General features: G+C 40.7%; 2 protein-coding genes across 2 annotated transcripts; both read right to left on the minus strand.

Moving 5' to 3' along the window:
- Positions 1 to 5839: 5839 nt before the first annotated feature.
- mmd (monocyte to macrophage differentiation-associated) lies at positions 5840 to 12691 on the minus strand. Its single transcript, XM_084371152.1, has 7 exons — positions 12236 to 12691; positions 10742 to 10823; positions 10484 to 10644; positions 9215 to 9289; positions 9017 to 9118; positions 8004 to 8073; positions 5840 to 7567 (listed from the first exon to the last, which is right to left on the minus strand). Exons 1-7 carry the CDS (start codon positions 12259 to 12261, stop codon positions 7364 to 7366), a joined length of 720 nt encoding a protein of 239 aa, XP_084227278.1. The 5' UTR covers positions 12262 to 12691; the 3' UTR covers positions 5840 to 7363.
- A 5907-nt stretch (positions 12692 to 18598) lies between these two features.
- On the minus strand, positions 18599 to 22108 carry LOC311267893 (small integral membrane protein 36-like). Its single transcript, XM_084371153.1, has one exon. It carries the CDS (start codon positions 20952 to 20954, stop codon positions 20652 to 20654), a length of 303 nt encoding a protein of 100 aa, XP_084227279.1. The 5' UTR covers positions 20955 to 22108; the 3' UTR covers positions 18599 to 20651.
- Between the last annotated feature and the right edge of the window lie 1161 nt (positions 22109 to 23269).

The raw sequence follows: 23269 nt of genomic DNA on the forward strand, positions 1-23269 counted from the left end.
AATTATTATTTTTATTCTGTTTTTTTATCTGTTTCACACAAAAAATGGATGGTGTTTGTGGGACATAAACAAGCACCAGAATAAACTCAAGAACAGAGTCAATATAATGAAATAAAATTACACTGTTGAATCGGATTATCTTGTGTTATCAGTGTCAAAGTCTCCTGGACATGGCTGAAATTTTTTTTTTACACAGACAAAGTTCCGGAAAAATCATGAAATGTACGGGAGTTTTCCCGGGAAATTGCCGAAAAATTACCTGAATTTTGCCGAAAAATTGCCGAATTTCTTTTCTGACAATTTCTGACAGAAAAAAACAAATCCAGATTTGATTTATGAAAGCCTAACTAGTGACAGTTCTCACAGAATCATTGCACTCCTTGTCCTCATTGTGAATACTATTCACTGGTTTCAGACCCCTAAAATATATATTTTTTTTTTCTTCTGTTATTTTATCTGTTTCAAACACAAAAATACCTCCTGAAAAATGAATAATTTCAATAATTTCACCTAGTTTCAGACACCAAAAAAATGTTTTCAGGAGAACATTTTTCTATTTTGTTATCTTATCTGTTTCACACACAAAAAACGGATGGTGTTTGTGGGACATAAACAAGCACTAAAATTACCTCAAGAACAGAGTCAATATAATGAAATAAAATACCCTGTTTAATCAGATTATCTTGTGATTTCAGTGTCAAAGTTTCCTGGACATTGCTGAAAAATGTAAAAAGATTCCTGGCAATTTCCAGCCAATTTTTAATAAAATTAATGATCCAAAAGCACAATCTCAACATATGAGCAAAAAATACGAAAATTTCCCGAAAGTTTCCTGAAAGTTACCGAAAGTTTCCCGGAAAGTTTCCCATTTTATAACGTAGAAATTCTGCCATTTTCCACGAAAATCTTTCCTCCAAAATTCCAGATTTTTCCCAGGAAATTACTGGAATTGCCAGAAAAATGCCGCAATTTTCCCGGAAAATTGCCGGAATTTATTTTCGGACAATTTATACATGTGAAAGAAAAAAAAGTCCAGATTTGATTTATGAAAGCTTGTGAATAATGTCAGTGACAGCTGTCATAGAATCATTACACTTTATATCAGGGGTATTCAGCTAAAATTCAAATAGGTCAGGTCCGAGAGGTCATATAAATGTTTCTATTGTCTCTCTGCTTAAATAACCCCGTTACCTGAGTGTGTGTGATTGCTTGCAGGTGTGTTTGAGTGATTGTAGGTTGTCCAGGGAGCTGATTGGTTCCTGCCTCGAAGCCAGGAGTTTAAAGGCCGGCTCTTCCAGTTCCTGTGGGCTCTCCTCTCTCAGCCAGACTTGCAGCATGTCTGTTTGTGTGCTAAATGTGTTTTTGAATAAATCCTTTAAGTTGCTTCGCTGCTTGTGGTGCTTGGGTGATGGGAGGGGCGTCTCATTTTCATTTTGCGCCAGGGTTTCCCCTAGGCCCTGGTTGTAACACCAGTTAGAGAAAATCTCCTTAAGCAAAGGTCATCATAATGTCTAACTAGCGTTATGATTTAGTGTGGTATCTATTGAAGTAGCCTAGTAGTTTCAATGTCTGCATGTAATCAACAACTGACTGTCAAATCAAATAAAGAAAGAACAATTCAAAAACATTTCGACAATATTTATCATCACTTAACATTTAATTATACAGATACATAATACTGTAGATATGTATTTCTTTCCTTCTCTCTAAGAAAAAGAAGGGCTGCATCTAAAAAATAAAATAGTGAAAATAAATAAAATAGCTTTTTAAAAATTGTGCATCTTAAAATAAAGTACTTAATTTTTGACAAATAAAAAAAAGTAGCAGTAGCTGGAGTTTCCCTTTTTCTTTGTTAATGTTTCACATCTTAACAGTCTCAACCAATTTTACAACAGATAGATCTCAACACATCTTAACAATTGAACAGTTTCTCTTTCTTTCCCTCTTATATCCAACTCCCCCACTTTCTGTTGTTCAGTGAGAGAATTGAGCTCTAGCTTGTCCTGTCAGGATTTTAAATCTGGGCTGGAATGGTGTCAGGGCCATTCTCATATACATGTGCATTTGCTCATTGGTGAGCCTGGAATGATATTTAGTTTTAATTATGTTCATTGTGGAGAAAGCTGCCTTGCAGTTATTTAGTTATTTTTCTCTGTTGTCTCCGGCTCACTCGTCTCTGTCTTCTCTCCCTATATCGCTCACTCGTCTTTCCGTCTGTCACTCGCTTCTCACCTCTTTCATCTCACTGTATGCAGAGTCACAATGTTTGTCGCCTGGAATACACAGATTTGATTGGCTGAGTAGCATCACGTGGTATGGCATAACTTGCATGCAATTGGTCAGAGGATTTCATGATCCGCTAAACCAGTGCTATAAAGGCTGGAAAAGCTAAAATACTTAAATCATTTATTGACTATAGGTCCAGGTCCATATAGGACGGCGTCTGGGTCTGAACTTGGACCATTGTCCGCTGGTTAGTGACCTATGCTCTATATCCTCATTGTGAGTCCTAGTCACTCAGTTCACAGATGGTAAAAAAATATATTCTGAAATTTGTTTTTCACCTGGTTTCAGACAGTCCCAAAAAAATCCCGGAAAAATCCGAAAATTTCCCAAAAATGTTCCCGGAAAATTGCCGGAATTTTCCCGGAAAATTACCGGGAAAATTGTATTGTGTAGATTGACACGCTCTACAAAATAAAAATAAAAATTTAAAAAAATGTGAACGTTCCCGGAATTTTCCGGGAAAATTCCCGGAGCAGCTCTATCAAAAATATAAAAGTTTCCTGACAATTTCCATCCTGAAATTTATCACTAAAAAAATCCTGAAATTTCCTTGGCTTTTCCCAGAAATTACTGGAAAATTTCCGGAATTTTCCAGGAAAATTTCTTTTTTGACCATTTTACTTTTGAGAGAAAAAAAATCGAAATCAAGATTTGATTCATCAAAGCCTGTAAATAAGTCAGTGGACAGTTCACAAAAAAAAATACAAAAAACACTTGAATCGGATCATCTTACGATTTCAGTGTCAGTTTCCTGGAGATTGCTCTACCAGAAGTTTAAGAGTTTCCTGGCAATTTCCAGTAAATTTCAGATACAAATAATCTGAAAACACAATTTTCACAGATGAGAAAAAACTATGGAAAATTCCCAGGAATTTTCTGAAAATTACCAAAGGTTTCCCGAAAGTTTCCCGAAAATTACGGAAAGTTTCCCGGAAATTACCAAAGGTTTCCCGAAAGTTTCCCTAAAATTACGGAAAGTTTCCCGAAAATTACGGAAAGTTTCCCGGAAAGTTTCCAGTTTTTACTTAGAAATTCTGAAATTTTCCACAGGCATCTTTCCTCCAACATTCCAGATTTTCCCCGAGAAATTACTGGAATTTTCCTGGAAAATTGCCGGAACTCTTACCCCCTCAAAAAAAGATATCATCTGGTTTCAGACACCTAAAAGAAATTCTTACAATATCACGGATTTTCCCCGAAATTTCCCCAGAAAATTGCCGGGAAATTACCGGATGTCTTTATGACAATTTCCTCTTGTGAGAGAAAAAAAATCCAGATTTGATTTATGAAAGCCTGTAAATAAAATCAGTGACAGTTCTCAGAATTATTACACTCCTTATCCTCATTCTAAATCTTAGGTCGTAGTTTTTTCCACCTGGTTTCATACTGCTATTATTGCATTTCATGGAAAATTCCCCAGGAATGTCCAGGAAACGCTGACACTGACATCACAAACTTTTATATTTTTGGTAGAGCTGGTCCAGGCATTGTCAGGAAAATTCTGGGAATTTTCAGGAAAAATTCTGGGAATTTTCAGGAAAAATTCTGGGATTTGGAAAATTTTGGAAACTTAAAAATTTGTGGTAGAGCTGGTCAACATACATTAGTGAATTAAACATTTTCAGCAATGTCCAGAAACTTTGACACTGCTATCACAAACTTTTACATTTTTGGTAGAGCTGGTCTGGGCCTTGTCAGGAAAAATCCAGAAAATTCACGGATTTTTTCAGGGAAAATTCCAGGATTCTTTCCAGAAATCTAGGAAACTTTTGCATTTTTGGTAGAGCTGGTCTACATACATCTGTGAAATAAGCATTTTCAGCAATGTCCAGGAAACGTTGACACTGGTCCAGGCATTTTTCAGGAACATTTCAATATTTTTTCAGGAAAAATCAAGGAAATTTCAGTAATTTGTCAGGGAAAATTCCTGGAATTTTCAGGGAAAATTCAGGAAATGTCAGGATTTTTTCCAGAAATTCAGGAATCTTGTTAATTTTTAGTATACAATATCCAGGAAACGTTGACACTGATATCACAAACTTTAAAATTTTTGGTAGAGCTGGTCTGGGCATTGTCAGGAAAAATCCAGGAAATTTCAGAGGAAATAACGGGATTTTTTCAGGGAAATTTCCGGAAGTTTTCCAGAAATTCAGGAAACTTGCTAATTTTTGGTAGAGCTGGTCTACATACATCTGTGAAATAAACATTTTCAGCAATGTCCAGGAAGCTTTGACACTGATAGCACATGATAATCAGATTCAACAGTGGATTTATTTCATTATATTGACTCTGTTCTTGAGTCAATATAATGGTGCTCGTTTATGTCCCACAAACACTGTCCGTTTTTTGTGTGAAACAAATAAAATTACAGAATTAAAAACAAATGTTCTCCTGAAAATATATATATATCTTTTAGGTGTCTGTAACCAGGTGAAAAAAACTTTTTGAGAAGGAAAAAAAATGTAAATAAGCAAAAAGATGAGTGAAAAATACATATGTCAGGAGATTTTTATGTCTGTAAAACAAAGAAAACAACAGAATAAAAACATTTTTTTTTTTTTTTGGTGTCTGAAACCAGGTGAAAAAAAAAAAATCTCACTTGCCCCTCAGGGCTTCTGTACAACATAAACAGCACGTTGTTGATTTAAAAATACAAGTTTCTTGGCATACAACAACATTATAAGTTTGTATTCTGTAATAATGTGAAAATATTTTGTTACAGCGTGAAAAACATCTTGTTATAGCAATAAACTTTTCACGTTATAATCTGACCCTGCTCCTGTTTCTGGCGTGGCAGCTATAGGCTTCCGTAGAATGTGTTTCCAGTGCTGAATATCAGAGAGTTCAAATTACCAAATGTTTCCATTAAATTATAATATCAGATTCTTAGTTTGGTTTAATCAGATATTCACTGATTTAAATCATGGAAATGTCTGACTTTGTGTTTAATTGACAATTAGTGAAGTTAATATTAATGAAAGCAACATTTTTTTTTTCAACTTTCTTACCTTAAAATAACAGCTTCAAAGTCATGTTGATGGTTCAGTGTCTTGTAACAGGGTGATTGGTGTCTCTATCACTGTGAGGGGGTAGGATCACAGCGTTACATAACATTATTACGACGTTGTTTGCACCGACATTACTTCTGACTAATTGCTACAGACCGGGGAAAGTTTCTTCAAGAGTCTAGAAGAGAGATGTTCATCACTGATGCCTTCTAATCAATGATTCATCATAAGTATGATGTCAGCCCTGCAAGAAATCAAATCAAAGACTTTTCGTCAAAGTTTGGCTTATTTTGGTTTAAAAAGAAATGTCTTCTGTAGAAAACTTTCAAGCAAATATATCAAAGAAAATATCACTTTTGGTGTCCGATGCAGAACTGGAGACTGGCGTCAATTCGCCCAATTCTTAGCCTTATTTAAATTAATGATCAGATATTTGCTCATTTAATCACACTTCTTGTAAGGCTGCCACATCAATGAGAAATCTGTCTGTGCTCTGAGAGAGCCAGTGGACTCAATCAGAATTCAAATGAATGAGGATCTCAATATGGGGCATTATCGTTTTTTTTATTGTCACATTAGAAAGGTGATACTCAGTATAGTAGAGGAGCATTCATGTACAGTATATGCAGCACCATTAACAGCCAATGGAACAAACAAGAAGCAGTTTTTTTCCCTGCAAAGGCGAGGATCATGTCATCGACAGAACAAAAAGGACAGAATATACAAACATTACAAAACAGAGTGGTTAAGGAAACCATTTCAACAAGGAGTCAAAATTAAGAAATATGCAACCATTCAGCTCCGCACGTCACTACGAGGAAAGGTCGTTTTTATGAGCCACCGAGCACATTTACAAAAACCATGAGACGAAAAACATGAACGTGAGGTTTCTCCACCTGCTTCAGAGTACAAACGGGAAACACTTCATTCTAGTGGTGTGAGTCAAAAATCAGTGGAAATGTTAATACTGAGCTACAGTACAAAGGTTGTGCACACACACCCACACACACACTCTAATGCACACTGTTCACATTTAATAACAAGGTGGAAAAGTTCTGTTTCCTGAACTGATTTTCTCTCATCGTTTGGCTCATTGATAAAAAAACAAACAAACAACAACTTCACCTTGAAATGCCGTCAGTCGCTTTCTTACAGCCGCCCACCAGCAGAGGGCGCTAAATACTCACAGAAGAAACTGGTTCTCTGAAAACTGAGGACTGCATTTAGAAACAAAACACGCATTGGAAAAAAGTAAAAAGAGAAGATGGGTCGACGATGTTAAACACTGAAAACAGAATAAAGAAAATGGGAAAACAAATAATCAACGCTTGTTTTTTCCTTCAAACACGTCAAATCTCTGTTTAACTACCGACAAAGGCTGGGAATCAAACCGCAATACTTTTAGGTACAAAAGTTGGCATCAGACTCGACTGTACTTACACTTTGATTGAATTTAAAGCGAATTTTGCCAATTTTTTAACTTTTTTACTCTTTCAAAGTTCCTGTACAGCTACTTGTGGGATCTTTGGTTTCTTTTTTAATGCAGAGAAACATGTTTATAGTATCAAAAAAATATAATTTTGGGTATTGGTACATAAACCTTTCTGATGATACCCAGCCCTGCTACCGATACAAGCGGATTTTTAAGCACCTCATTCGACGTCCCCAGTGATCAAATCACCAGCTGAAATGGATGAAATCTCCAGGTTTTGAAACACAAATGATCCCAATGTGGAATGTGACTCGCTTCAAGTGATACAAAAGACTGTTATCAAATTTCTCAAACACTCAATAATGTGCCAGGGTTCATTAGAAAAACTCCCTCCCTCACTGAAGTTGTACAAAACAGCTTTTTGAAAGTAGCTTTTGTTGGTCAGAAAAATCTGTTCTCTGCTCGTTAGAAAACAGTAAACAATTCATGGTCAGTATTTTCGTAAACTTTTTGGCTGTCGTCGCAGCTTCAGTGGGCAGTTGAGGGAGTCGGTGTGCGGGGCGCCTCCGCTCAGGCGCACACGAGGAGGAGGATGGGGTGGGGGAGTTGGAGAACCGGCGTCCAGCCCCGGCTGTGGTCACGACTGGAGGAGGGTGTCGGCGCTGGGGGCCTTGTAGAGGTATTTCCAGATGGCGTAGTAGTGCACGGCCGCAGCCAGCGCCACAAACACGTGCCAGATGGCGTGGGCGAAGGGGATGATGCCGTCGCTCTTGAAGAAGAACACACCGAGGCAGTAGATCAGTCCGCCGCAGGCCAGCTCATGAAGCCCCTCGGTGTTGCTCTGCAGAATGAACAAAACGAGAAAACTCAGTTTATGTGAAAATTAAACGCCAAATGAGTTCAGTGATAACTTAAGAACATATTGTTGTCCACAAGTCACAGCATCAATGGGATATCAGGCTGCTGTTTTCACTGGAACCACTAGAGGGCGGCATGAATTACAACACAGATTTGACATGTTGAAGTTTGTTACACAGCAACAGCATGTACGTGGAGAGCACTTTCTGATATGGATCACGATATATTCATTAATAAAACTGATGTTAAAATAATAGTTATTTAGCTGATAAACACTTCAGACAACTTCAGCAAGAAGAGGAAGTAAAACACTCATCGCACCTCCACCCTGCTGGGTGGAAGAAGTGATATGTGATGATTCAGAACATGCAAATAAACTGAATGCGACTGTCAACAATATAAATACATCAGAACATTACCATTGACGCCATGACTGATGCGGGGAAAAACCCCATCGTCAAGTAGAAGGCCAGCTCGACAAGTTTGTATCTGTGAAGACAAACACACACAACACACAACACTGATGAGAACAACGTGATGCATGTTCAAAGACTGTCGCGTAAAGCAAAAGCAGACTTTATTGACGATAACGACGTAGGTGACGTCAATTCAAATCAAATCAAATCAAATTTTATTTGTATAGCCCAAATTCACAAATCACAGTTTGCCTCAGAGGGCTTTACAATCTGTACAGAGACGACACCCTCTGTCCTTCGACCCTCGATTCGAGTGAGGAAAAACTTGCCCCAAAAAAAAAAGGCCCTTTTAATCAGTGAAACAAAATGTTCTGGAGGTTGCACTTCAAGTCCTTCTGTGTTTTAGGAGCTTTTCTTGGCAGGTCACGAGGACCCTGGCAGGTTGTTGTGACAACCTCACGCATGGGGCAACACTCAGGGCGTAGCAGGTGTTCACACTCGGTCAGAGCCCATTACTGTGACTGAGCACGAACAATGAATTAATAAAAACTTGCCAAACCTGCCTTAAAACGTCCCCTAATCTACAGAATCAAAACAGAACACCAGAGACATTGAGGTGAGTCAGATCACATTTTCAAACAGCTGATTCATGACTGTGATCATCTTTAGAGACTGAAGTGAGAAAGGGGAAGGTATATACATGTTTATCTCTTCTTCAAACATGTGTTTTGTGAGGTCACAGTGAAGTTTATCCTTAAGTCTGAGTGGACAATTGAGCCAAATTGGAAGAAATTCCCTCAATGCGTTCCTGAGATATCGTGTTCACAAGAAAGGGGCGGACGATCCGCAAACATAATACCTCTGAGCCGGCGACACAACATCGGATAGTCGAATGAGACATCTAACAAAGAGCTGCTGCACAGTTAGGTCACAGACTTTCTCTATGATCCTGACTATTAAATTTAATTATCACAAATAAACAACCACTTGTTGATCCAGCTGTAAAATGAACTCACTTTTCATGATAGTTGAAGACATAAATGGTTCCAGCAGCAGCCATGAGCCACACAAACCAGCGCATGTGTGCTGCTAGAGGGCCCAGTTCACGCAGGTTCAACCTGAGAGCAACAAAAAAAAACATATGAATCAACATTAGTCATCTATTTATTACATCAGTCCTTCTGAGCATGTACTGTCCTCTGTGAGACACTCACCAAGGTGTGTAGGAGGCAGCGATGAAGAAATAGATGACCACTCTGTCACACATGTGGAAACAATGTTCCATAGACCTGAAACAACAAACAGGTGAACAGGATAGTCCTTGTTGCCTCAGGGAAGTGCAAAGCAGAAACTTTATTTGCATATTTGAACAGGGAAAAACACGTCAACATGTCAGGTTTCAACAGACGTTCACGGTTATTCATAACATGTTGAAGATTATGTTAAACAGCACAGAAACACGACCGACGTGACAGATTTCAGCTCACAAAACTTTACAGTGCAAGACTCAAATCCTCAAACTACAGATTAACTTTAACTGAGAGCTGATGGAGGAGGCAGAGAAGGTGAAGAGGCAGAGTGATAGAAACCGAGGTAAAACAAGAGTGAGCAGACGGGCGTTGACTCGATGGAGAGTGTTGGATAAAAAACAGCATTCTTTCTACGAGATAAGAAACTAACAAAACCTGCTTCTTATTCATACGACTGGGTGTTTTACTCTGCCTTTTCAGAGCACTTAGATTAGGGTTTCTAGGTCAAACTGGGATTGTTATGGTTGTTTTTTGCTTTGGACATTAGCCAGGCTGCTAACACTATCTTTGCGACAGCGACACGAACAGTAATACCAAAGGGAAACGCTTGGATGAGGAGTTGAAACGTTGTCTATTTCTGCTTAAATTTGTCTTTAAAATAAGGTACTGAAATAAAGCACTGTTTTGGGATCAGCATTATTGCAAACAAGCATTCATACAGAGCTCGGCCACAAGTGTCAGGTGTGAGTGAGTACTCGAATATCATGCATCCGTCATAATGTCACTGCCCGTCACAACATTTGAACCAAAGTGAATATACGTAACAATAATTGTAGGAATCAGCCGAAACAGGTAACACATGTTTGACATACTCTCGGGGTTTCTACTCCAGGAAACACCAAATATTTTGACAAATTGTGACGTGAACACTTCATCCATTCAACTGGAAACTGGAAAGCAAATATCACAGCCACAACGGGAAGCTAGAGATGCAAAAACACATGCAAGTATCTCTGACAAGTGAGGTATCAGTGTAGTGTTGTTATTCCCCCACAGGGACCCCGGCTCCCAGTAAATTATTGATTTTACTCTAAATATTAAAAAAGGAAAATCTGTCCGCGTCTCTCTCTCTCTCTCTCTCTCGCTCTCTCTCTCTCGTCTTTGTCCTCATGTATTATGTATACAGTGCGAGTACGTTCTGTGTGTATGGTTGTAATGTCAGCTTGCACTCACCTCATGTGACTCTTCTTCCAGGTGATGATATGAAACACAGTGGAGACCAGGAAGAGGGCACACAGGCCCATGCCGTACACCCAGGCAGTGATCCTCTCCCAGCCGGTGTCCGACAGACGATGCAGCAGCGCCATGCCCACGAAGGCCGGCATGATGAGGAGCTGCAGGGACGCAAAAGAAATCACGGGACCATTAAAACCACGTATCTCAGATTACTGTGTGTTGTGTGCCTTAAAAAAATACATTCACGCCGCTCACCGCATGAGTGTAGCAGTTTGCAGCATGCTCATAGCAGGTGGGCTGGTAGCGGCAGTTAGCAGCGGCTCGTCTGTTCATGAACCTGAAACACACAAATACACAAGACAAAGAAATAAATAAGTGTGGAAGGACGATTCACAAGTGTGCAGCTTCGACAGTGTTAAAGGAAGTTTTATATATCTTCTCTGCAGTATAGATACACCAGCACCAACTGCAATTTTTCATTCTTTCAGACAGTGAGCCGACAGACAAATATTATCTTTAAAAGGCCAAATTAACAGAGAAAAGAAAGTGTGATATTTAATGGTTACTATAGTCTTTCTGCTGTTGTGCTCTGCAGCTAGCCAAGAAAGGTCATATCTTGTTGTCGTTTGAGCCCTCAATGGTGTGCCATTTTTGATTTATCAAATATCATCGTTTTAAGGTACTTTATCGAAGCTAGAAATTACAGCATTGTTTTGTATCAGGCTTATTGACAAGTAGGTTTTCACACAGAGGGAATTTGTCTTGGTATTTTTGGTAAATAATGATCACAACAAACACAGTAAGACAAAAGAAAAAACGAGTATTTCAAGTCAAGAATGGAGGACAGACAAGACGGACAGACAGACGTTCCAGCAGCCAAGTCACATTAATGACAAAACCAAACAACATGACAACAGATAAGAGGGACTGAATATAAACTATAATCTTTACCTTCAGTAAAAAAACATGCTCAAACTCTAATTAAACACCATCAGAGCTGCAACAATTATTCGATTAAATAACGAGTCTATCGTCAGGAAATGAACACTTACCATTTTGATCATCCTACCATTCTGTAAAATCATTTTATCTTTATTTTTGAAAATAAATTAAGAGTCTTTTGGGAGTTTTTTAAGCTTTGGTTGGCCAAAATAAGTAATGTGAAGTTGTCACTTGACTTTCTGATAATAATTAAACCCTTTCCTGGCAGCAGCAGCCCTCTGCACCATTACACTGCCTTGTAACTTGTTGATCATGGCTTCCTGACAGTTTCCCTGCACATCACAATCTAAATTAAATTACTACTTTGTTTAAGTCAACAGCTTCATGTACTTCTCTCGGGTATCTAGAGCTGTTATATATTATTTTATTGTGTCCTTTAGTGATTTAGTCAATTTATTAAATTACATACTTAAGTGTGTTTTGTTTTGTTTTTTCTGAGCAGAAAAATCACAGTCACTCGACTACGGATGAGAAACGTGTACGACCTAGTAAAGTTGCATCCAAAGTCTTGTGCACCAAACCTCATTCAAAAAGTTCTACATTTAACTCTGCAACATTTTGAATGTCTGTACCTAACATGCCGTATCTAAACAGAAACTTCAGCTGTTCCCGTGACTCAACCTGAAAGACGAACAGGTTAGTGCTAACGGACACACCTGACTAACGTCGGTTCACCGTCATTATCTCATCAGCCGTCGTCTAACAAACCCAAACACGATTTTTGACAGAGATTTGTGTTTCACCCACCTCTGAAAGCTGTTCACTCTCTTCATTTCAGAGCCGTATTCACCACAGGGAGCAAAGAAAGGGATCAGCAAACAAAAGGAGCTACAAAACGCTGCTTTCCAAAGGGGGAGAATAAAACAATAAAGTGTCCTGACAGCCAAAAGGAAACGGAAGGCCTAGCATGAGCTAACGTGATGCTGCTCACAAGCTAGCTAACTTTCACTACAGCTAACGTTACAAGGCACCGGCAGCATTAACACTCCCACTACAGAGGCACCATTTTAGCCTTTTTCTTAATACCATTCTGCAGCAAATACTGGCTCACTGCCTCGTCTTTAAGCTTGAAATATATCCATAAGCGGCAGCGGCAGCCAGGACAAACCGAAAAAAAAAAGACCCCCGCAGGCTCGCGGCTCCGCCGGTCAGTGACAGGCTGCTCCCCGCTGCGCCGCTCCGCTCAAGTGTGATTTCTGTTTTTGTGCCCCACCGCCCAAACGGTGGTGAGACGTCGAGTGACGGCGGCGTGAGCCAATGAGCAGCGAGATGCGCGGCAAGCTGGCCAATCGCGTGTTAGGTGGGCGGTGACGTGTAAGCGGAGCAACAGTCACATTCTGGTTGTGCTAAAACTGCAGATTTAGGATGTGAGCGTTCACGAGAAACACGAATAATAACATTTAGTTTTACAGATGTTAAATTATTTCTTCAGTTTTCTGTCGTTTCCTTGAACTTTTTCTCCTCTCTGTGTTGAAGGAGGTGGTTTCTGATTTTTTCTTTTTTTTTTTTAACACTAACTTTAAATGTTGTCATGTGTACAAAACAGTTTCCTAACACAGAAAAACAACCTCCAACCTGCTGCCTTTTCAGATTATGGTCCAAGTTTGTGACTAATGGCTTTAATAATGGTTCAAAAATCATCAGATACAATGAGGTTTTTTTAATGATATCTGCATTGTTTCTACTTTTACAGCAGCAGAGTTGATTGATTGTTGTAAAAACAATGAATTAATTAATCAATTAGGCCAATTCCATCAATAACACTGCACTTGATGGTTTTCCAGAGAGTCAAAAACTAAAAATAACCCATTTTAATGAATTATTTAACATGTGAACCTGCAGAATTCATTATTTATTAAAAAGTTGGATCCATTAGCCTTTGTTAATGAGGAGGAAAAACAACAGGGATGTCTCGCAGCCAAAAGCTTCTGTTATTGATGACTATTTTGTAAAGGACTGCAACTAATGGTTATTTTCAATATAGGGATCAATCAATTATTTTGTTAGTGATAAATGCCGTCACAAACACCCAGAGCACAAAGTGACACCTTCATAATGTTTGTTTAGTTGTATCAACAGTGCAAAAAGTCCTTAAAATTATAAAAAATAAAAGGAAAAAATTACATAAACGATTATCAGAATATAGTTACCAAATTCACTGTAATAATATTATTGGAATTTCTACAAAAAAATGTATAAACCTTCATTTTTTTTGGCAAATAAATACTCAAAATATAATTGTAGCGAGGAGGAGAGAGTCTGTAACCAAAACTGTTAGCATGGCCGAACCACTGCACTGGATTATTGACACTGTGTTATCATCATTATCATTTTATAAGCTCTTCATATATTTTGTAGTGTAACTAAAGCTGTCAGATGAATGTAGTGAAGTAAAAGGTCGAACATTTCCTTTAAATACTTAGTCTCATACAGCATGTTCTGTCAAACAAACCTGTTCTTGTAAAACACACGTTACATAAGATTTTTCCTCTGCGATGGAGGACGACAGCTTCACATTCACCATGAACTGAAACTAACTGATGCTTCCACTCAAATTCAACTTATCTTTTTTATTTTGTATTTTCAACTTAACCACTTGGAAAAACTTTTGCTCTGGAGAGAAAGACACCGCAGATATTTTTTTGTTTCTGGAACGACATCACGGACACGGAAATGTGTAAGTCTGGTTGGCGAATGAGGAGAAAGTCAGTGATTCATGGCAGGAGACACAGTGACAGAGGCCGACAGTGAACTGCACACAGTCAGTGTCACGCTGTCACAGCTCAGTTACATAATGGCACTGTAACTTGATCAGCGCTCTGAGATATAACAGAGGCCTTTATGTAAGACCAAAGTGCAATCCTCCTCAGGCTTAATGAAGTTCACGCTGTGAATGTTGCTGCAAGCGAACGAGAGCGAGAGAGAAAACCAGCTGAACCCGCTGATCTCTGACAAATGTTCTCTTCTAGAAGAACATGACCACTTTTTCTCTTAAATTACAAGTACTGATCCTGCACTGATTCATAGAAGAACGGCGCACAAGCTGATTAAATGAATTTCTTTGTGGTTGCAGAGAATGGGATTGATCCAGACAAAGAGAGAGCTCATTGTCAAAAAAAAAAAAAACGGACGTTAGCACCGACAAAGGGAGGCCACATGTCAGAGGACAGCGTCTCCTTGTTTCTGGCGTCAGTCTGCTTCCCCCCCCGTGCTGCTTCATTAACACCTCTAATGTGATGCAGACCTGAGAGCTGCAGGTTCGGCAGCAGCGTCACAGCAGGTCAGGATACAGTCCGTGTTTCTCTGGTGTTTAACCTGCACTCTCACATCACACGCAGCTGTATCAGCTTACACCTGCACGTGTGAACGAACCGGGATTCATGGGAAGTTGTTTTTTACTTTGACTGCTTGTCGTCAGGTTTGGGGTTACAGTGGATTACTTTAAAAGCTCCACTCAGGATGTTTTACATACTGAGATCTAACGTTTACATTCTCGTCTGCTTGTCCAAAACCTTGACCCTATAATCACCCACAATGCAATTTGACCAACGACACCTTCGCCAGAGATTCGGGTGTGTTAATGCTAGTAGCCTTGAGCCTCAGGATTAAATACGGGTTAGGTTTAGGCACAAAAAACACTTCTAAGTTAAGTTAAGGAAATATCAGTTTTGGGCCTAAATTAGCTGGTTCTGTCAGAACAAATATGATGTCTCGTTAAAAACACTTGATTTTTGCTGCACAATGTGCTCAAACTTTGTCTACAGACTTGTACGAGTTCCCCTTTAACTGGTGTCGCTCTCGGTTCTGTTCTGCCAGTTGAACAGAGCTTCTTACAGCAGCACTAAATCACACCCTCCCTCTGAAGGCCCGGTCACATTACACTCCTGCATGTATTTACTCGGCCCACATTCACATCGATTGAGGCCCGTATGAGGGACGAGTTCAAGCGTGCTCAACCTGTAAACTGGTTTTCGTGCACTTTGTTTTGTGCCCGACTACAAACTGCAGCGTCACTCTGACTGTCCGTCAGTTTTTGGTAATGTGACTGTCTCTTTATCGGTGTTTCTGCCTCCATGACCCATCACGTAACTCAGTGACAAGCTCCACCCGACCTCTGCGTGAACACACAGTAGGTCCGATCAGGCAGAAAACACCTGAGTGGGTGTGAACAGTCTTCAAACGGCGCTCTGATGAATATTTAATACATGTTGTGACACAAAACCGACTCTGATCACACAAACGACCTCGAGTTTTTCCAGTGACGTGAACAGTTGCTGTAAGGTCAAGTTGTAAATATCCTCTCCCATCCCTTCCTTACATCCAACTTGGCACCGGGCCTCCACAACCCACCTGTTCACCGGTCTCCTGATCCTCCTGCACACTCGTTACCTCATCTGGCCTCAGGGAATAAATATCTGACACTTGCTCGCTCATGTTTGGCAGCTGCCTTTCGTCCCTGACCCTCTTCTCTTCGTGTCATTGACAACTTTTCACTGGTTGTTGTCTTTGACGAATAAAATAAAAGGATAATAATAATGAATGCTTCAGAACCGTCCACAGGCGACACGTTCAAACTGTCAAGCAAATGTAGGCTCGAGCAACAACTAGGACAGACACAGTGTATCGGTGGGAGTGCCTTTAGAATAAAAGAGGCTTTATGTACACATGTGACCCGCGGGTTAAACAGCTTTGTAATTGGTTTACTGTTTCATGCTAGAATGCAGTGCCCATAGTTCAGCTGCAGTGTGGAAATACATTCAGAGGGAATCAAACAGTAAAGACTTCACGGGAGACTTTAACTCATGTTGTCTTTTTGTGTTCTTACATTGACGACGAAAATGCAACTGCAAAAAATATAACAACGTTCCAACATGTATAATTTTGCCGGTTAAATTTCTATCAAGACATTTTATATTTCTGACTATTTAAAGAAAACAGTATATTTAGCTCAGCAGCTTTGCTCTGCACTGTTTCGTCGTATCTGAGTTAATCGATCTTTCAGTTAACAACCTGAGCCTGGCCTTGCTTCATAGTGGAAAACACACCCGGTGCGTCTGGCGGAGGGTAACAGAGTGCGGCGAAGCGTGGCCGCCCTCCTCGACTCACCTTACACCCTCAGTGTCACAGACACAACTTCACCTTCACGTCGAAGCTCGACGGACGTTCAATCTGAATTATCTCGTCTCTGTTACGTCTCAGCGTGGAGTCATACGTCTGGCTGTTAAGACAATAAAACCATTTTGTTTTCAGGTGAAGCTGCTGATACTCACATTTTAATATTCCACATATTACACGTATGAGCCATGAGCCACTGCACATTTCACGTTGCACATTGTACATTTTATTATTTATCTTCTTCTTATATTTTGTACTTTTGAGTATTTTATGGTAAAACAGCGTCACAGTGGAAGTCAGAGGAAGCATTTCATCGCACAGTGAATATGTTTCTTTAACCCGGCAAACAGTAAACGCTCTGATTTTGACTTCACATCGTCTGATATCTGATTGAACACATACAGTCACGGCCCTGTTGATCATCCAGGGAACAGACAAAGTAGTTTTTTGACATGACCAGAATAATTTGATGAAATTTGAGATTAGTCGACCTTGTGCTGAAGATTTTGTCTGTGCTACTGACGAATGAACGTCTTTGTTTTAGCGCTGCAAAACAAATCCTGGAAAGGCTTTCACAGATTAACTGGTACCGGTGAAATTGTTTGCTCTGGCTCCAGAGGAAGAGGAAGTGTGTCTTCTCCTGTTTGTCTGCAAATTCTGAGAACAAGTCAACAACTTAAAGCCGCCTGTAACGCTGCAATTCAGGTATTTCTGAGTAATGAGGCTGTTTCCCAAAATAGTGTCACGTTGTCATGTTGCATTTCATTGCGTGCAGGATTGCAGAAAGTTTTACAGATTCTGACGAACACAAACTGCAGTCTGAGAAATATTCAACAACCACGACTCATAAAGTATGACGATCAGCGAGAAGATTAGCATTTCCATTTTCCCAGGTGAAATCCCAGGTGAGTACTGTGTTTGCCAGTAGAAGAAGCAGGGGGATTTTTCTTCTTTAGATCATTTTATATTTGACATTATATTTTGTGGTTTTGACGCTGGAAACACGACCACTTTTGTCCACAGGGGCCTCCAAAGTCAACAAAATATGAAAGATCCTTGTGTTAGCTTTAAGCAGGCTATATTTTAATGCTAATGCTTTACTTGTAGCAGGGTATTTCTATAAGACTGTACTACTACTGAATACTTCTACCACCCCTGGTGTTTCCATACCTTGTTTACTGTAATATCTATTTAAAAACACCCAGTTTTCAAGGTCTTTGTCTTCACATGGTGTTGAAATAAATATGGTGCTGTCTGAATCCCTCTGGTTGTTTAGATAAAGAGGGGGATGAGATGGAAGTCAGTTGAACAGCAGAATAAATGAAAAATAACGCTCTATTCCAAGTTGAGCAATTTAAAATAAGATGTGGTTTATTTTATTATACAATTTATTTATAAACGTTTTGGCTCATCTTATCCGCCGACCTATATTATGAATGAGCTCCATTAGGTGCACATTTCTCAGAAGTAGCAGGATTACTCTGAGCTCCGTCCAGGTTTCTCTCCATGTTTACTGTTAAGAGCTCTCAGAGCGGCGAGATCTATTTCTGTGGGATGTTGGCAGCACAACCTGGAAGCTGGATTCAACACCTCTTCCTCTGCCTGTATATCCTCCACATCTCTTATTCTGAGAGACTCCAGTTTTATCTATACTTTTTTTTTTTTCCTGGAAGACAAATTCAGGCTCTGCAGGCTAAAACATCTCTAATGGATCCTCAGACATGAATAAAAAACCAGGTTCTGCAGCAACTTGAGAGTATTCATGTAAATTGTGTAATTGTTGGGTTGACAATTTATCAATATATTCATTAAATAAGTGTTTAATTCAAGAACTAACTACAAATTAACTTCAGTTATCAGCAGAATAAGTAGAAATAAGAGTTGCTAACCTTCTAGCCCCGACCCATCCTGTCTCATTATAGCGCTCCAAACTCCCAGTCTGGACCGCTAACTGCACAGCTAACTGAGCTAACTCCAACCTGACATGAATGTGGTGTAAGCCTGAGTTGTTTTGAAATGTGCTTTATTACTAAATTTGACTTTGACCAGCAATCTGAGTATCTAAAACATTTTGCTGCACATAGTAACAGGACGCCTCATCGTCTCTTAGCCTCTTTCCCAGGGGGCGTTACATTTTGTATTATATCTGTGCTAATTTCGATCTTTTATCTATATTCTCTCTCTCTCAGAGACACACTCTACTACTTTCGTTTCGGTGTAGAGCTTTGCATCAGACTTAGGAAGCCTTTGATTCATCACTGCGCTGAGGCTGAGTTTAGACTTAACCGACAGGATTATTGTATCTTCTAGGAAACGTTTGCACTCTCAGAATTATCGGAAGAACGTTTTTTCCATCTGGGAAAATTCTCGTGAACGCCCTCTGAAGTCGGAACGACAACTCGAAAAGTCTGACGAGTTGCCGATTTGACGTCATGTGACGCTGAAACATGGCGGACGAAAGTAAACATGTGGCTGACGGTAAGAAACATTAACCAAAGTCGTGTATCGTGCAGTCGTGGTATCGTTTCCTTTGTCCCTGGAAACAGCATCTTTTTTGCGTCCATGTTGCTCCCACAGTCCGACATCGAGTGACTTCCCAACTCGGGAAATCGGATCATAAAACTCCAATAATGGGTCAATGACTCATCTCTGTGTGTCTGTTGAGGAAATCCTGCCAAAGTTTTAGTCTTTTAGTCCGTATTTCTTATCTGACACGCTTTTGTTTTCTCTCAGTAAAGTTATCCAGATAACTCAGTAAATCTGATCCTTGGCCAAAAGCCTCTGCTTTGATTTGAGACCCTCTGACAGGCCGGCTAATCAGTGTGACTCGCCACAACGCCATACAGATTACAACATGGCTGCTGCACGCAAGATCCTCTACAGCGAGCGACCTGTGAAACTGTCCAGGAAGGAGCATGAAAAACCAGGAGCCAAATGTAATCGACGAGTTAAGTCGAGGCAGAGGCCACTTAAAGAATAAATATCCAGTGCATTAGAGGAGAAATCGATCGTAACAAGTTCTCATCAGGATTTATTGGTCAGTTTATTCATCCTGAACTGAGGAAACGGCCGCGTCGAGTCATATCAACTGTACTCGGCTTACTGATTAAACACAGTTATTGTGATCACTCTCGTTTACACAAAGCCTTGTTTGCATGTTGATACGTCTTATCTGCACTTGAGTGATACGAGCGATATGAAAGACAAAGAGAAAAGCTTTTTTTCTCCACGTTGGCGAAATGTTTCAGCTGTGTTCTTGGTCGTGGAGTGCCAGGTAGGTTTAGCCCTGAATGGATCAAAGGGGTTAACATCCTCCTGCCGTGATTACACGTCTCAAAATAAGAACGTAGACGTTGGAGGTCAGGACCTTGATGGGGCGAGATCTCACCCAGCTGTCTGCCGCTTTCACAAACACTTCCATCGCACATCACACTTCCTCGAGTTATGCAAGAGGTCAGCGTCCGTCCAGACTTAACCAAATTGTTGAACACTAATCCCTGAATGAGAGCCAATCAGGAGCAATTTAGCTTTTTATTTCGATAGAGTAGTTAAAGTTGAGATAATAGTTTTATCTGCACGGAGCAAAGTCTGACGAGTTCGATGAGTGTTCCCTTCGCTACGAGACTCTTGTTTGTTTTAAATGGGCCTCATTTAAAATCTTAAAAAAGGCCACAATTCAGAAACGAAGTGAAGTCTCTGCTCTGCTACACTCCTCCGTGTGTTTTCCTAACCCTAACCTTAATCCTGAACCTCTCCCCCGCTCGTCCCGTCAACACAACACAACAGAAATGCCCTCTTTATTCCTTGCGCTTTATCAGTTGTGACACTTCCTCTCCGCAGCAGACTGCTGCGAGGCTTTGGCTTGAGATCCTTTGAGATAAAGAGGGATTTCACATGCATATACACACAACACATGTCACTCTCCCTTACCGTGCAAGTCTGGTCCTGTGCAGGTCAAATCCAAACATTGTCCGAAAGGAAATAGAAACAAATGTACAAAAGAAAGAAAAAAAAGAGTCATGTATGTACAAAGTCCGCCGAGTCTCGCTCAGACCATCGTGCTCTTCTTCTCCCTGAAGTCCGCGTGCGTCGGCTCGTGGTAGGTCGTGATCATGTTGGCCGTGTCCCACCGTCCCACCGGAGCTGGAGAGCTCTGCATCACCACCAGCCTGATGGGCGACTGAGTCGGCTGCGGGTCCGGGGCGTACTCCTTAGTTGGATCTTTGCCCCGGCAGTCGTACATGATACACGATATCAGGAAGACCAGGAGCAAGATAACGTAGCTGGCGATGAGGATGCAAAGGTTCAAAGTGACGGGGTCGATCTCCTGGTAGTTCTCCAGAAAGCCCATGGTGCCTGCTTCATGCTGGGCGGCCCTGAGGCCTCGAAGAACCAGCACCTCGGAGGCCTCGGAGGACGGTAGATGATTGGTATCGACTGCTGCTACAGACGGAGAAACACTGATCGAGCCTGGCGACAGCAGGGCTTTCTCCCTCTCTATCCTCTTCAATCTGTCTCCCTACTGTCCTCCCCCGCTCCCTCCCTCCATCCTCTCTGCCTCAGCTTCTGTCTCTCACCTCTCCGTTTCAGATGAGCGCCGCGGATACGTGGCTTTGTGGTAAAAATACTTTAATCCGCACCAGCACCACTCCTCCAGCCTCGAAACTCCAGCGATCGATGGCTCCCTTTAATAACTTAAGCCTCAGCTGCAACTCAGCAACTGTGACAGATTCTGTGTTATATCATCCGCGAGCAAATGAACATTAATTACTGTGTATGTGACGTATTTGAGTGCATGTTCGTGTGTGTGTGTGTGTGTGTGTGTGTGTGCGGTGTAATCTTAATCTTGATTGTGAGTGGGGATTGACAGAGGAAGCCATCTGGCTAAATAGAGGCCGCGACTAAAAAGCCACTCAGAACATGCTAACATGCTAGCAGAGGAGAGAGGTGAAGGACGTTTTTCCTCTCTAAAATCTAAAATCTCTGACCTCATATTATTTTTGTCGAACATGTAATCTGGACAGATTACAGCAACCTCCTTCCTGTGTGTGTGTGTGTGTGTCTCACTCCTTGTTGTAGGCTACCAGGGAATCAGAGACGGGATTATCAAGCAAACTCCTCGGCTTTTTTAAATCTCTGTTGATGCATGACAATACTCACCATATGTGCAGGTGCAGGAGCATAAAACAAAACGCGTTTGTATCAGAAAAGACGGCGCTTTAAGTTTGAAACCTGTGTGTTTCAACAGGTCGTCTGCGCCTGTTGCTGTGGTGCAGGCATCAGAGGTCACTGCGAGACAGCAGAGGGCAGCAATTAGCAACGTTAGCGGCCGGAGGAGACGCAGAAGAAAGCAGAGGTGGAGGCTGAACTTTGGCCCAGACAAGAGGGAGGAGTGGGGGAACACACAGGAAACAAATAGAGCAATAACTCACACTGACATTCACAGTAAATACAGTGTTTTGTGTGCATGTGTACATTTTAAGCACCGTTTGCATAATGTGTCCATTGACAGTGTTGTTCTGCAAAGGAAGTGTTGACTTGGATCCATAAAACAAAATGTAAGAAAAATGTAGTGGATGAAAGTTAAACTACGGAGGCCCTCGGGGGTCAAGTGAGAACTTTATTTTTAAGATGATATGTTTTCTGATCTGAAGGTCCATCATTGTTTTTCCCCATGTGTGAAACCAACTGAGAAAAGAAAATTCACCTGTAAGAAAAATGTTTTTTCACTCGGTTTCACACATGAAGTGAAATAATCATCATTCAGTCAGGTCCGACCTTCTGCAGTTGTCATGTTGCACCATTTTATCCACATTTACAAAATAATTTGTAGATTTATTCACTACTTTTGGAAACTACAGCGTCTTAACTACAATTTAAAAAGGCTGAAAGGTTTGAACTTTTGCTGCAGATGTCATTTCCAATGTGTTACCGGATATAATATCTTCATTCAGGGGCTGAAATGCAATCCGAAATCTTTACTCCATGAAACAGAAACTGTAAAAGACTAAATCTTCATCGTCTACACTAGAAGAGAAACAGCATGAAAGGCACAGCTCAGTGGATTTTTTTCTCCCCCTAACATAAACAGGGCGAGCATGAAATCAGACACTAATCTCCTGCAGAACATAATGTCTCCTGCTATATAACAGTGAGGCTGGGCAGCAGATGCACACATTACATCTGCAGAGCTCACAGTGACCTCACTCCTCTCTTGATGTTGTCACTGTAATCCCTCTGTACGTTCAGGAAACTGGTGTTAGCAGCCAAAGGCTTGACCCCCGATCCTGCCTGACCTCCCCCCCACCACCACACAGCTCCTCTGGCGATGGGGAGGGAGCTCGGTGACCTCCGACCTCACTGGCGAATCATCCGTCAGTGAAACGCGATGACCCTCTGTGCGTCACCAGGACTCAGCATCTGGAAGTGCGCTCTGCAGAGTCACCGATGACTGCATCATTTCCACTTTTGAATTATTCTCATAAAACACACAGTCACAGTTCGCTCACGGTGATTCATCGTGTTTCATGTTACAACGGGGATTATAAAAGAAGGCTTCACAACACATAAATCTGGATTAACTGACTCCAGGGAAACATATTTCTGTCTCAAATTCATAAAAGTTGATCTTATTTACAACTTAAGTCACTTCCTTTTATGATTTTG

This window comes from Pagrus pagrus (assembly GCF_965226575.1).
Source record: "Pagrus pagrus genome assembly, chromosome: 13".
Lineage (NCBI taxonomy): Eukaryota > Metazoa > Chordata > Actinopteri > Spariformes > Sparidae > Pagrus > Pagrus pagrus.